The sequence below is a fragment of the Nomia melanderi genome, chromosome 2 (genome assembly GCF_051020985.1).
Source record: "Nomia melanderi isolate GNS246 chromosome 2, iyNomMela1, whole genome shotgun sequence".
Lineage (NCBI taxonomy): Eukaryota > Metazoa > Arthropoda > Insecta > Hymenoptera > Halictidae > Nomia > Nomia melanderi.
The window spans coordinates 9353697-9370643 of NC_135000.1; the positions used below are offsets into that span (position 1 = coordinate 9353697).

Genomic DNA, 16947 nt, shown 5'->3' on the forward strand with positions numbered 1-16947 from the left:
TTTGGGACTGATATAAAATACATCATGATGTGCATGGTTGTAGACGATAGAGAAAGAATTGAGTAGCTATAGTAACGTATCGTTAAAAAGATATAGTAGCTAAAAGCTTAGCATTTCAACTACCGTAAGTCTAGCCTCGAAGCTACTTTTGTAGGGCAAGGTTTGACGTGGTTTGCATACCATAAATATAGCATTGCGAGTTAAGACGTCCTTTTCCATCAAGTTCTACTTCTGTATCCAATTCTAGAAAGAACTATGCAATTATGTTAGATTCCACTGTAATCAGGGAAAGAATCGAGCTATAGCTACCGTTGAAAAAGATATACACGAAAGCTACAGCTTTGACTGTCAAGTAATAGATAAATGTAATTTATCGTATCAACATTTCAAGTTGAAAATAAGAGTTTGATTCCTTTCACGTATAAATATCTCTGTTTCCAATTAAACACCCCGAAAACATTGAATAATTAATAAACGAGTTGATTGTAATCGGTATCAGTCGAAACGAGCGTAACGACCCGCATGCGTGTCAATCAAGCAGACATTAAAAGCCAAGATTCCTCGTATAGATTGATCTACCGTCCTCGTATCTCGTGTATCCAAGAAAATTCGGTTCGTTCGATACGCTACCAAGAAAATGGATGCTTAAGATTACATAAAAAACACCGACGTGGCGGTCAAAGTGCGAAAGAAGCTGTGCCTCGTGCGCGATGGCATCTAATCTTCATAATTTCCCTTTATCCCGATTCCTAGTACACTTTACGTTTTGTTATCGTCTCCAATCGGTTGATCGCTTCACGGAATTACCGATTGTTATCATCATTATCACGGAGGACTTCGAAAATCCGCGGAATATCGATTCGAGCGACGTCAACGAGCAAGAAGCACGATAATTAGTAATTAGGCGACGGTGGCGTCGATGTCAGATAAGGAAACAGCGAAAGTTACTCGAAATCATCGAACGTGGATGTCCCGAGGCAGATTTTGAGAAAGCGGAACGAGGAAAAGAGGAGCTCTCGCGTCGCTGACGCGTTTATCGGCTTAGTCATCGGTGGCCGATTCCGAATTGCTCGAAGACGGTTAGAAATGGCAGCGGTCGAATGCAGGAATTGATTTCACTCGTCTCTGCTGCGAAAGAGTTAAATAAAGAGTCGATTGTTAATCCTTTGCACTCGGAAGTTATATTTCACTGGAAATACTTTAACCCTTTGCACTCCGTAGGCTTATGAAGCTTGATAATTAATATTAAATTTCACGTAATCCACCAATATGTAGAATATCAAGATAAAGCAGCTTTGTTCCTTAATTTACATAGAATTTCTCATTAAGCTACTTTTAAAAGAAGTTGCCTAGATTTCATTCGCAAACGTGTCGAGTACTTCTAACAGAAAACCTTTGGAGTGCAAAGGGTTAATATTTTCCGATGAGATAAAGACGATATTCTGTGAAACTAATTCGAAGAGGAATCATACGTACATCGAAGAACAAAGTCATTTTATTTCAATATTTCTAAAAATTGACGCGTTATACAATAGTAAATATCAAATTTCACAGTTTTACTGTATGAAATCAGATGGTGAGAGTCACCTCTCGAGTGCAAAGGGTTAATCTTAGAAATGACAATAGCAGAAGTTCAGAATTGATTTTATTCATCTCTGTTGCGAAAGAACACGGATACGGTGGTTAGCCTTGGGCAGATCAGTGGCGTCGACTTTTAATCTTAGAAATGACAGCAGTCAACTTACATATGTTCTATCATTCAGTTCTCACAGAATGTCGCGTACAACTCATCGGATAATTTTCAATATTTCTAATCGAAGACTTAGTGCAAAGGGTTAACACTACCGAGCATTTAATACGATTAATATGCAATTCCCATGCAAATTGTAACAATAGATTATTTTCAATTTCTTCAACTCATTATAGTACTCGAATGAAACTATTTTCAAAATCATTTCGAAGATTCAATGCTTCAATAATTGCTAAACAAAAGAATCGAAACCAGTCATTTCGACTGGTAGTTCTAGTGTTAATCCCAGAAACAACAATGGCCAGCCTAAAGAACGACTTCCATTCATCCTCGCAGCGAAAGAACATCAGATACAGGGGTCAGCTTTAGACGATCCGACGGTGTCAACGTTTGAATCTTGTTCCCCGGTCGGACAATTGTCGACGGGGCGTCGACGGTGGAGCGTGTCCTTTAACGACTCTGCCTAATAACCGGACCCTTTGAAACTTCGTTAAGCGGCGCGCACAGGACAGGTTCGACTCGTTGAAGGGTATTAGCGGCAATTTCGTCGGGCCCTGTGACACCATACGCGTCGCACAGCCCTCTCGTCGCTAATATTGACGCGGCGTTGAACGCTCGTCGAGGAGCACTCGTCCGGATTAGTCGCGTTCGCTCGACGACTCGACGAACGCTCGGTTCTTTGGGCGCGAGCAACGCGATGCACCGCGCCCACGAGCGTGCAGGCATCTGCGAAATTGCAACTTGGAAGCCCTCGACCGCGGTACCGTAAGCCCTGTCGCCAATCGTTCTATTATAGTCGCGATACGTGCGCGCACACACGCACAGGTACCATTAGAATGCGCGGCCACCGATATTATCCCGGTTGCCCGCGCGCTTCTTCGATTCCGCGACCGCGAATCGCTGGAAAATTAACCGTTCGTCCGGCGACACGCGTTAACCTATTCGTGACCGGTTGCGCACCGTGTGTGCAATAATAATAATGAGCATTTATCAGTTATTCTGAGCAAAGTAGTCGACATAAGACTTCTTTTTAATTAACCCTTTGAACTCTGTAGGCTCCAATATTGCACCAGTTATAGTATTAAATATTTTAATGAATCTTAAAGAAACTACCCTAAAATTATTAAATTTTCCATACATCCGAATTTTGTACCAAGAAGGAAAATAAAATTATAGCATTTCTAATTTTCACTAGGAATACTATAAAAATTAGTTGCAGTTACCGATAGATTACGAAACAACCCGGAGTGCTAAGGGTTAATAGTATCTGGAAAGTATAGAGACACAAAATAAACTTACTCGACAACAATAGGAACATTGAGTTTTTGTGATTATCGTCTAGAGATTTTGAAAAACTTCTAAACTTTTAAAAATCGGCGTCTCGAAAGGGTTAACACTATTTCCAAGGATCTCTCCGGCCGCACCGTTTCCGCTTTGCACCGTGAGACTTCGAGTTACGTTCTCCAGATTTACGTTGTTTCAGTTGGCTATTGTTAGTGGTAATTGGCAGTCGGTTGCTTTTAACCGTGGAATTTCATTTGAACAACTTAGCTCGGTTTTAGCGTTAGAACGTATTTTAACACGTTAACCACGTCAATTATTAGTGACTGACGCTACTGACTTGGGAACAATCGTAACACGCGAGATAACGGCTGCGCAATGAACATGTTTAACGTGACTAAGATAGTGTACTACGAAGGTAGTATATAATTGTACCTGCTTTCTTGCTACAACGGAATGACTATAACAAAATGCTGAAGATTTTCATGTTTAACCGTTTGAGTACTGAGGAGCGCTGCAGCTCTGTGTTGCGCTAAAATAGCGGAGAGCGCGGAGGCTGTTTATCAGTATCAATTATAATTTTCTTGCTATATTCTTCAAGAAATAAATGAAAGTAAATTTATTTGAATAATAACATTTATTTGAGTAATAACACAATATTCGTGATCTCATTAGATAACTACTCTTATTAACCCTTTGCGCTCGGAAGTATTTCGTTAGAAATACTCAACATTTTCAAACTAGACACAGACGACATTTCTTCTAATTAACTCAAACAGAAATCGCAATTGAATTGAGAAACAAAGCTTTTCTATCCCAATATTTCAATGCATCATACATAGTTCAATGTTGAATATCAAATTTTATGGTTTCACATCAAATCAAGTGACCAAGAGTCACCTCTCGAGTGCAAGGGTTAATTTCTCTCAATACACACCCAATCACATTTTTGGCGAATATCCACAAAAGTTGTTTAGCATCCAACCGGTTAACGCGTCGATGTAACCTCGCGATCTCTTACGCATTCCAAAGGAACATGCCCGCGTCGCCATGTTCCACGTATCCCCATAGAATCGAGTGAAATTCCAGGACGGTTCACCGATTTTGTTCCCCACAGTTTATTGCCTCCGTCGTCCACTATTCTCCTCCATGGCCGTTCGTCGCAGTCTGCGAGCGTCGAACGAGGTTCCCGCGCGATCGGATCGTCGTGCGTAAATGTCACGGGGAATGGAAAGACGAGTACCGCGACGGCGCTCCTGCCCGCAGGAAGTCTCGGGGATCTGTTGCTCGAGTCGTGAACCGTGAAATATCGAGGCGAGAAGGACACGCTCGGCGGGACGTGTCACCTCGACACCTCGACGCCGTTAACGATCCTTTCTCTCGCGACGATCGTTGAATCATCGATGAAACGGATGCCGCGCGAAACGAAAGCGAAAGCGACGTCGACGCGAGGAGGAACGACGCTATTCAACGCGACAATAGTTGTCCCGACCGGGAGACTCGCCGATGTAATCGCCGGCGCGTTATGCAAGGGCCGATAACGAACGCGATGTTACACCGGCCTCGAGCGCAGATCGGTCGACAACCGTGTTTTATCGCGCGCGTGTCTAACGCGCGCCGCCACGAATTTAGATCCGCCTTGACATCCATTTCAGAAGCTTACCTGTGCCTCCACGGTGACGACTATCATGGCGCGTTCGTCATCGCCGCGAATTTCTATCGATCCGATGACTAACTGTCGCTGGCGAACGCTGATCGCACGTGGGAACCGGAATAATTTCACCGTTGTTTGCGGCGCCGACGTCATCCGTGGATTCAGATACTATTACGGTCGGTGAGCTCGCCGATCGCGGAAATCGATGATTAGAACGAGTCGTCTGTTTTTGTAATATAGAATGGAACCTCGAATTGATGGAACGGCTCTCTTGGGTGATTAAGCTTGTAAAACGGAATGATTATCGAGATTTCCTTTTAAATAGGACGTTAAATAATTATATTATAGATTTCTAGATATTTGATATGGAATGAGAGATAATGGTTTTAACGATGGAATCTTGAGAAATTCGAAAAGAGGTAATAGTCGTATAACTCGTGACAAGCAAGGTTTTCTTAAGGAGCTGAAATATATGATAATGAGTTTGTTAATAATATTTAACGGTTGAATCGTTGGCAAAACTGTTGGCGCCGGAAAATGTTCTTGGCAGTAACTGCGGCTAGATGAAACGCGAGTGAATTCCGAAAGTATTACAGAAATCTGATTTCATTAGTTGAATTCAGTGTTTCGATGCACATTATCGAACAGAAGTAGAATTGTTTAAAAAATGCCTGCACTAAAACCTTTGAAATAGAGTTTCCATCGCTCAGATCGAGCGAGTACCTCACAGCAGCGAGCGAGCGCGCAAAAAACGCGCGCGAGCCTCGCTTTATCAGGCTGGCCTGTTTTCTAGAACGTCTATTATAGTTTCCAAGCGAGCGCATTATTACCGCGACCTCTGCCGCGCAGCGAATAATGTTCGTATTTCAATTAAGTCGATTAAGTCCATTAAGCGGCCGATATACGAGGAATCCCGCTCGGCTTCCGCGAACAATTATTCACGCGGAAGCACGCCAGCTAATAACGCGCCGGCGAAGGGATTTTCGGAAAAAGTTATCTGGAACTGCGATTTAACACTAGACACGACCGGTTTCGATCTGTTTGCCTCGCAATTGGTATCTTAGGAGCATTGAATGCTAATGATATTGAAAATAGATCCACTTGGATACTAGATACTAGAAATAATTTATTACAATGTTTAGGATTTGATTTGCAAAATTATAGTCTTATATATAACATTAAGCTTTGCATGATGCATCGATACGTGGAATATTGAAATAAAATAACTCTCCTTCTTAATTTATATGTTCTCTCGTTAATTAGTTTCAAAGACCACCATCTGTATCTCATCGAATATTGAATATTTCTAGTGAAAAACTTTCGAGTGCAAAGGGTTAATCGCATCAAATGCTCGGTAGTTGTAGCGTCAAGTCCGTAGGAATGAATATGCACACTAATTTCGTTGATTAATCATTGAGTCGCTCAGAGATCAACTTGGTTCAGTTCATTCCTCGCTATTTCCTGATTTTCGTTCACTTCAATGGAATATTCTCTGTAGTCATTAAAGGATTCACTCGTTTTGACGTCAGAAATCCGTCTCAGCTTCTGAATGTATTGTAATCATTTCAGCGACTCAATTGTCGGTTTTATAATAGCATAATGAATCACTTTCCATTGAGCCGAGGCACTAAGTAAACAGTCTGCCCGGTACAATGGATCGTAATACAATAAGCAACTAAACTCGTTACGAACATTGTCTCAAAGATCGAAATTGCTTCATCCAGTCGAACCCATAGATGACTATCATTGCCAGTACTCTTACTAATAACATTCTATAAATCGACACATCTCGAAACAATCGGAAACGCGCGATCCAATAAGACTATCTACATCGCTGACAGTTTTCAAACAAAAGCGTCTCGTCAAGCGTTACTTAACGTTCACCGACGTTTCGCAACGAGTCCTTTTCTTCCACAATTCACCGCGCCCGTTCGCGATACGTTCTCTTTCGAAAGGTTCGATTAAGCAATTACGATCTCGTTATCGTAGGCCGTCCCCGGTGAATCTCGTTACGCTCGCGTAACGACGTCGCCGCGTTATCGGCCGTTTATCGCGAGCCAGCCGGTGAAAGTCGGGAAATTCGCTGCGAGCGACGGAGCGCCGTGGAAAACGAAGAGAACGCGAGCGGATTAACGCCGTAACTCGTCAAATTATCGAATCTCTGCCGGGGACAAGTAGGTGCGCTCGGGATACCGGTCGTTCCAGCGTTGAGATCGCGAATGTTACGCATCGATCTTATCCGGAACGGATGTTACGACATTAGGCGCGCGCGCGCGTGGACGGAGAACGGAGAACGCGAGATAACACGCGCGGCAATTATCGTAAACGCTTGTCCGCGGCGATGCACGCGCCACATTACGTCTAAATTCATTTGGCTAGGTTGTCCCGCCGACGATACCGATGTAGTTCCGATCGAGGAGAGCCTCGCCCGAGACCAGAAGCGAATCGTTTCGGGTTTTGCCGGTGAATCAGCGCCGCGATTCGGCCGGTCTCGGCTCGGCTCGACTCCGCTCAGACCTCCTTTTTATCTAGTCGCGTTCCCATTCTTTTCGAAGATACTCGGGTATTTGAGAAAAGTCGGGAATTGAGATAATGCGCGCGGAGTCGAGATAATATCGGGAAAAGAGGCGTTCGAGGCTGTGCAGCAGCGGAGCGAGCGACAAGATGGCCGATCGCTGGTGTCCCCCTTTCGCTTGTTATAGGTTTTCTGTGTTACGTTCGTCCCTTTGCGAATCGAGTAACTGTCTATGTATATTTTATTGCAAAACATATATGAAATGTTAAAGAGAATCAAAGTTTTATTAGAAATAAGTGTATTAATGATTTATTTCAAAGAAAAAGCTGGAATCGCGAGGCAGATACGTTGCAGAAGGGTGAATTTGATTTGCAAACGCTGTATGAACTCTAAATAACTTCTGTCGTGTTGTTGCGATATTATTCATCGATATTCGACGATCTTTGTATTCAAGCCGCGATCGTTCCACGAGCAAAGCGACAAACGCTGTCTCGTCGGAGGCCTTGAAAACGTCACGTCGCATATTCCGAAATATTACCGGGCCGCTCGATCGTAAATTCGTGCTACGATTACCTTTGAATAATCGCGGAACGTGAGCCGTTTGGTCAGCTGCAAGCCGTTCCGCGAGTATTCGCGATTTATCGGGAAACATTCGGGCAAGAAGCGCGGCGCTTCCTCGGCGAACGACTCGCGAGACCATTCAACGATATCGTTAATATCGCCGATACCGTGATTAGCGATACATCTATATTTAGAAGCGCGACGCGTACAGCGGAGGCCGCAAAAAGCTCATTTCGACGCCGCAAAAAGCTCATTTCGAAGCGGTTAATATTTACTCGCGCGATTCGCGGCGATGTTGCGGCATCGCCGGCGCCGTTAATGTCCGAAGGAAACATTAAACCTTTGTGGCGTCGAAAACTTATGCGATGCGGCGGCAAAAACGACCATTACCGATAAGAATGGAAGGAAGAAGAGGTCGGGCTGCGCAAAAACAAATTTACGTGGAAGCTTCAGCGATAGGCTTTTGCAGAAGGGAAAACATTTGAAGACGTTGTCACGGTTTGATGGTGTTTGCCGACACATTGCTGGGATATCTAACGACTACATTCGTATTTGTTATTTCTGTATCAATATTTGCGAGGTAACCTGTTTCCGAAGGTTCTCAGGTTGATTCTAAGTTTCAATTATCACTTTATCGTCTTAAAATCCGAGGCAATACCGATTTTCTCAGTTTCCTGCTTATGGCACCAAGATTCTCAAGCTTTTAAACATTCTCTGTACTCGTATAGAATCTATAGGTATATCAATAACAAATTGAACTGAGGAAACACAGGAAACAATGTGTGCATATTATATTAACCCGATTTAATTATTGAAACAGCAAGAGATCAGCACATTTCTGGTTTTTCTATTATCTAAGCAATTGGTATATAATTTAGCTTCGTCTGCTAAAGTTTTGTATTCAGAGAATCTTCGTCCGCAAAGGGTTGAACGTCGATATTTCCATAAAGATTCACAGTACAAGAGCTATTAACGACATATACTTACCTTTCATACTAAAGAAACGAGTGAAACACTCAAACACTTCCGTTTTACAAGCAAAAATCTAAAAACTGGCAATCATCTGATTCACCTGCACGCAGAACACGTAAAAATCTCGCGGATCTTCGAAACTTTGAGTTCAGCTCGAGTTTTTGCAGACCGAAATGAAATGCAGGCCGCGCGCGCGCGGCTCGCAGCTTGATGGTAACGAGTTTCCGTAATTCGATGATGACGGTGGCGAGCGAAACCGCCACCGCGAAAGTTCCCCGCGGAGAAACCTCCCGTCGGGCGTAACTGTCCGCGAAATTACGACGTTCGCGTCATGGAAATCCAACCCGCACGCCACTAACTGGAAATCGCTTGGCCGGCCGAGTCAGCCATTAAGATAATTGTAAGTTTGGTTTGACTGAAACGAGAGCCCGCAACCATTTCCGAGATCGTGTACGGCCGATCGTAATTCACGATCGTAATTCAGGCGACCGGCTGCGCCTCGAGGAGGAATCCGATCGAAAGAATCGTGTATCGTTCCCCTTCTTTTTCCTTTATCTTCCCCGGGTATCTGAAATTCTATGGGATAACGAATAATTTCAAAGAGCTCCGTTTCCCATCGCGTTTCGCGATTACTCGCACGCTGCATCTCGTGCATTCCACTTTTCTCTCTTTATGGTCGATGATCGGTTAGTTTCCATTGTTCGATCGACCTCTTGCTGCAAGCGAATTTAAAGAGTTTTAACCAAGTCTCGTGAAGAATGTAGTTAACACTAGAACTACCGAGCATTTAATACGATTAATATGCAATTCCCATAAAAATTGTAACAATAGATTATTTTCAGTTTCTTCGGATATTCATTGTAGTACTGAAATGAAACAATTTATTTTGAAAATCATTTCGAATATTCAATGCTTCAAAAACATCAATAATTGCTAAACAAACAAATCGAAACCAGTCATTTTGACCGGTACGGTAGTTGTAGTGTTAGTTAGTACAGTATATGTACGCTGATTTCGTTAATCATTTTAATGTAACAATGTATTGTAAGTTTGTCGTAAGTAAGATTGTCGATGTCATAAGACGCCATTTTTAGAACAAAAACGCCTCGTAGCACGTGTTCCGCAGGTGGTTGCGCCATTGATTTAGCAATATGCAAATTGAATTGCGAATTAATTCAAGCCTCGGTAGACGTACTTTCGAGTTACAGGAATTTCGGAAAGTCAGTTTAACTGGTCGGTTTGCGTTAACCCTTCACTGCCGAAGACTTTTTAAACACGAAGCTTGCATATGAAGCTAAATTGTACATCGAATGCTTAACCCCTTGACCTATGATTTCTTTCTCAACTCTGATCGATACGGCTACTTTGTCATTGATAATTTATTGGAAAAAGAAAAAAATTCTAAGCATATGTTAAGCCCATATTTCCTTTTAAGTATAATAGGTGATTACAGAGAAATAATATTTACTTTGAATTCGAATTAACTAATATATATATTTGTTGAATCATGTTGAAAATCTTCACCACGAGTCCCACTCGTTAACAAGGGGTTAAATAATAGAAAAGAAGGAAACTATACATCAATCCTTTGTTATTCAATAATTAAATCATTCATTCGCAACTTAGTATTCCAAATCTGAATATCTGACCTGCCCAAAGTTAATGATTTTAACGATGGAATCTTGAGAAATTCGAAAAGTCGAGGTAATACAGTGGTGTAACTCATGAGAATAGAAGCAAGGTTTTCTTAAGGAGCTGTAATATATGATAATAATGAGATTGTTAATAATATTATTGAAGGACCTGCCGGAATGTCGACATTCGTCCGCACAAGGGTTAAAGTTCCATTTTGTTCCCTTTTGCGAAATTCTCTCTCTCCCTCTCTCTCTTCCTCTCACTCTCATTCTTTTCTCCTTTTTCGAATGTATTTCGTTGCGGCGAATTCCATGGAATAATGGTTATTGTCTGTTTACAGTGGGCATGGCGGTGCTGATGTTCTTTCTGTTCGGCAAGCCGTACAAACGTGGATTCTTCTGCAACGATGAATCACTGTACCACCCGTTTCACTCGTCGACGATAACCAGCGCGATGCTCTACGTGATCGGCCTCTTCCTACCTATATGCACGGTGAGTCAACCGGCCGCGAATCGCTAGATTCGCGATCGTCGCCGTAAAAGAAGCGATCCGCGCGGCGTCCGTCGTCAATCGTGTTCCGCGTTCCACCGTCGTCCGCGCTTGCCCCATTTCGTATCGTTAATCGCCGATTCCGATGCTCGACTCGCTCGTTTCTCAACGGGAAACTGTCGCGAGATACAGCCGCGGTCTATAAATACGAATTACCGATCCGTGGATTCAGTACGATTTTATCAGCGATGGGGCAGCAACATTTCATATCGATCGGACAACGGCAGGGAGTGGTAGTTGGGAATTCTCGAAGTTTAGAGATTATTTCGCTAATAGATTATTAAGTAAGATGTTTGTAAGTTTTGTCTAACTGTTTTGGAATATTTAAGCTTGTAGTTGCATTCGTTACAACTGTTTATCGGTAATAATCTACTCTTGAAACAGAAAATTGATCTTTCTGTTCGTTTTACTCTAAACTGTACAAATCGGTATTGATGTTGAAATTAAAATTAATATTGTAATTGAAATTGAAATTTCGAAGGCGTTGCGCCAATTAGATTAAGAAGTTTGTAACTTTAAATGATATAATGGTCTCGAACTATTTAATCTTGTAGCTGCACTCGTTAGAAGTATTTATCGTTAATAATGTACTTGTGGAGCAGAAAATTCCATTAACATTAACATTAACATTAAAATTGACATTAAAATTGACATTAAAATTGACATCGACATAGAAATGGAGATTTCGGCAGCACCGTGGCCTTGATCTTGTCGATCGCAGCGTATAATGGCTGCAGCTCGTCGATCGAGAGAATCACTGCTCGAGCACTGGCGCGCGTGGAAGAACGACCGGCCATATGGGACGCAACCGCATCGGCGTTTCGGCGCTCGTGGGAATCGATTCGCGGTATCTGGGAGCGGTGCACGTGCATTCGCGAACAGAACGCGCTACGCCGATGTATTTTCGCCGAGCCGCAACTCACGCAACTCGCGCAATTCGCGCGGCTCGGCTCGAACAGACTGCATCCTCTATTTGTATCCTCTATTTGCATCCTTGGAAACCGCGCTCGGGTCTGCCACCGGAAGGGTCGTTAGCCACTAAAGGAAACAGAACACATGCGAAACCGGCGGAACGCGTACCGGCTTCCTCTTCGATACGTATTCTGGATTTACCGTGCACCAAGCGACTGCTGTGCAGTAACGCACGCTCGAATTCCATCATTTCGGGTCACAGTAGTCGAGTTTAGCCCAACGCGGACGAAGATTCTTTGAAATGTGCGAGATCGACGAGATAAAGATGAATTATATATCAATTTGATTAACGCGTTGAATACCATACGAGTTCTTAGAGCAAGATACACGGAATGACAATAATGTAATATCAAATTATTTCATTATTTAGGTAGCGTTATCTGCAATATAAGAATGTTTGCAATTAAGACGCCATTTTTACCTATCGTGTCTTTCTGAATTATAATAATTCGACTTGATCGACTTATGCTGCCACTTAGTCTTCCAAATATACTAATACTAAGTTGCAAACGAATGATTTAATTACTCGAATAGCAAGTAGGTTAATCATTGCAAAACAACGAAATCAGGAACGTGTCGTGTTATAAAGTTCATTAACTCTAGGTTTACGGAACCCGTCAATTTGACGGATGCTGAATTGATTAAACATTATTTAGTAATAGTTTTAGACTTTGACTCGAGCAATTACGCGAATACGCGTTGCAATGTTCTATCTTTGAAGCTATAGTCTTCGCGATTTCTACAGACGAACGTAGTTTTCGAAGAACAATAGGATAAAGTGTAGAATAAACGTCCGTAAACCTTGTTTCGCAATTATTGATACCTTAAAAACATTGATTATTCGACACGATTTCGAAAATAAACATTTTCACTTCCTATAACAAGTATTCGAAGAAACTGAAAGTAATCTATCGAATAAATGTTATTTCTTGATATTTTTCTGTAATAACACAATATTTGTGATCTCATTAGATAAGTACTCTTCTTAATTCTTTCGCATACACGCCCAGTCACTTCCGCATTTTTGTTAAACATCCACAAAAGTTGTTTAGCATCCAAACGGTTAAAACGAACCTCCCATCGGCCGGATCGGAGAAATAATCCCCCATACGACGAGCGCAACCGAACAAAGTCTCACAGTGACGCGTTGACACGCGATATCGCGCGACAGCGACGATCAGATTTGTCTGATGCTCCTCTCGCCTCGCCTAGTTCCTCGAAGGGACGCCTGCAGACGAGGGCGCCGGAGGAAATGAAAAAAACCTGCTCTGTCTTTTTATCTAATTTCCTGAGGACACCGCGGCCCGGCAGCTGTTCTTTATCTGCCGGTTGCTCGTTCGCCCGGCCAGATAAAATCCGTGTGCCGATCTAATATATTACGCTAGATATTTTTAAGCGTTCACTCCTGTCGAGTGGCGGCGGAGCAGGCGATGACTCGCTCCGAAATTTATGGCTTGCGGCACGCCGATCGCGAACCGTTTTCCACGCGGAAAGCGTGCGCTCCTGCGCTCGAACAGACGAGCATCGAGGCTTCACGCGAGCCGTGTCGCTTTTGTATCTTCCCAGCGATTCGAAAAAGATTCACGAACGTAAATCTTAACCCTTTGAATCAGTACAGTTTCCTTATTCTCTACGATTTAAGCATTCAGTGTTTAATTTAGCAGAATCTGAAGGTTTTGTATACTTCCAACAATCTTCGTCCGCAAAGGGTTAACCCTTTGAACTCTGTAGGCTCCAATATTGCACCAGTTATAATATTAACACATTGCGTACCGGCTAATTTTCAGAAATCTGAATTGTGTGGATGGCAATTTTCACTGAGGTCAACTTACATCACTATACATAGAAAAGCTTAGATATTATATTGTTATGTAATATATTTTAAATAGATAATCAATTCGAATTAAATTTTATATTTTTTCAATGCTGTGGTAATTAGCGAAGTTCCGTGGCTAAGTGTCTTTACATAAAAACGAGATTTCTCGTTACCGGTACGCAATGTGTTAAATATTTCAACCCTTTGCACTCGAAAGTTTCTCAATGGAAATATTCAACATTTCCCGACGAGATATAGGTCGTATTGTTTGAAACTAATTTAACGATAATTCATAGATAAATTAAGCAACAGAGTTTTATTTAAATATTTAACAATGAGAACTTTCATTTGAAATATTAAATATTCAACTTCATAGTTTTGTTGCATCGAATCAAGTGACTGAGAGTCACCTCAAAGAGTGCAAAGGATTCAGATAAAAATCCGCGCATTCTCGCGGATTTCCGCTTGGAGATCGCGCTCGGTTTCAGGAAACGTGTTTTGTTTGACGCTGCTTTCGGCTCGTCGCTGTTTCGAATTAACGCTGTCACCGCTGCCAGAGTGGTGGACGGCTCTAGGGGATCTGAGGAGCTTTTTGCGCACTGATTTTGATGAAAGTTGTAGGAGACGTGGCTGTCGGCGAAATATTTGACACGTTTTTTCTTGCGGGGGATGCTCTCGAGGACTGACGGCTCGTGTTGAGGGTGGAAAGTTAAAAGTATCTTTTGGATCTTTGAGATTGGGGTGGAGAAGAGACAGGTTTGTTTATATTGTCGTTTGAAATGAAGAATTTAGATACTACAGTTATTAGATTTTCCACACATCCAAATTTTCTACTGGAAAGGAAAATAAAAGATCAAAGGAATGTTATAGCATTTTTTATTTTCACTAAAAATACTATAAAAATTTGTCGCAGATTACAATACCATCTGTAGTGCTAAGGGTTAATGGTTAACACGTTCCGTGCCACGTGTACCACCTATGGTACACGCCGATTTTTGTAAGAAAATATTTTTAATAGACACATGGTCACGGATGGTGCTATACAAAGTAGTGAACACATAAAGAAACAATATCAAATTACAAAAAAAATGATCAAATACCTGAATACAACTTATTATTTCACTTAAAAGATCAATACAGTTCATAAGCAAAGATAACCGAAGTTTCCGTGGCACGGAACGTGTTAACCCTTTAGATTAAGCTAAATAATCCACCAATCGCTTAATTAACATGAAAAGAAGGAAACCACACGCTGATCTCTTGTTTCATTAATCTAATCATTCCCAAATACAACAATTTCATCTCTCTACAATGCCGACATTCGTCCACAAAGAGTTAAGAAACTTACAGTCGGAAACGAAACATTCGCACTCAAGTCGAATTATTCGAACAACGAGAGATCAGCGCGCGGCGCTCTTTCTGCGGTCGTTCGAGGGTTGTTTATACAATTCCACTGTAGTAAGATCGGCGCGCGCCACGAACGGCCGGCTATCCGAGAGATAATCATGCTACAAAGGGATTCTATTACAACGTAATGAGAAAGATTAAAGGGTGTCGTGTTTCGGCCACTTTTAGCTGTCGTGTAACGAGCCCCGCGAACAGACGTTCGCGCGCGGACCCGAAAAAACGAACGCTGCGACGACACGCGCGTAATGCCGCGACTGTACCACCTCGGACCCACGTGACTTTAGGGTGGACGTTTTGTAGACCCCCACCTTGAACGGTTAATTGGATAATCAACTCGCGCGCGTTCCGAGATTCGCGGAACTCGGCTTAAAGTTAGCCGATCTCGCACCCGGTAATTGGATTCCGCGTTTAGCAACGCTATTTTCGGGTCTTGATTAACGAGACGCGCGGTATTAATAGCGTGTCAGGGAAAGACGGACGACGTTTGTTTAATGGATTAATCGCGTTGCGCGCCGATGCGATGGGAACTCGCAGACGATGTCTGTTCACGTGTACTGCGAATCGAGAGGATAGGGGGACGTGTGAACGTTGGTGCCTCGGTTCCGATCGTTTTCGTTGTTGGATGATTCGAGATAAATGTGTAGGAATATGTGTGAGTATATATTGTTATGTGAGGCTGTAGGAAAATATATGGAAATGTATGGAATTGTAGGAAAGTATGGAAAATTAGGTGAAACTACAGAAAAGTGTGTACAAGCAGATAAGATTATACAAAACTTTATACAACTATATGAAACTATATGTAACTATATTATACAACTATATAAGACTATATAAAACTATATAAAACTATATAAAATTATATAAAACTATATAAACCTAGGTAAAACTATAGAAAAGTATATACAACCACATAAAACTACATAAAATTCTACACAGCTGCATGAAACTATACATAACTATATTATACAACTATATAAGACTATATAAAGCCATATGAAATCATATAAAACTATATAAAGCTAGGTAAAACTATAGAAAAGTATATGCAACCACCTAAAACTACATAAAACTCTATACAACTCTATAAAACTACACATAACTGTATTATACAACTATATAAAACTATATAAAACCATATGAAATTATATAAAACTATATGAAGCTATATGAAGCTAGGTACAATCTTTATATAGTCTCACATAGTTTCACATAGTTGTATATAGTTTTATATAGTCTCATATGGTTGTATATACTTTTCTACAAACAATATAAAGCTAGGTAAAATCATAGAAAACTACATACAACCACATAAAACTACATAGAACTCTACACAGCTACATAAAACTATATAAAACAGACTACAGAACGATCCGTTCTCTCGAGCGCGGAAGAGATTACAAGAGCAGCCAGCGGGGTGGCGCGTCAACCCTTCTCATTGTCAGATTCCCGAGATACCGGGATACCACAGGGCCCCGCGATACCACAGGTAGAAAATCCATGAGCCGTGAAACGGTGAGACGATCTCGAGCCGACTCGACTCGACTCGATTCGGCTCGGCTCGAGTTTACTGAACGCCGAAAGAACAGGGCAAACACCCGCGGACAGAATTCCCGTGAACCGATCGTGCTGGGAAGAGGGATCGCTGCTAACAAGGGCCAGCTTATTATTTCAAGTGCTACTGTACTCTTCCGCGGGTTAAACGAATGACACTCGAATCTATTGAGAGCGACAACACGCGATTGCCTCTGATTGCCGCATCGAAAATCGGTGCGCGCCGACCGGGCAGCTGGTTTTCCGTTGCCAGGAATCTCGGGCGGAACTTTGTTAATCCC

General features: G+C 42.1%; 1 protein-coding gene across 2 annotated transcripts in view; it reads left to right on the top strand.

Annotated features, from left to right (window-relative positions):
- The window catches only part of wun (wunen), a 34672-nt gene that overhangs the window by 3623 nt on the left and 14102 nt on the right, over positions 1 to 16947 (top strand). For both annotated transcript variants that reach the window (XM_031973959.2, XM_076364775.1), the window contains exon 2: positions 10709 to 10860. In XM_031973959.2, the coding sequence (XP_031829819.1) occupies positions 10709 to 10860 (152 nt within the window). The remainder of the gene's footprint in view (positions 1 to 10708; positions 10861 to 16947) is intronic.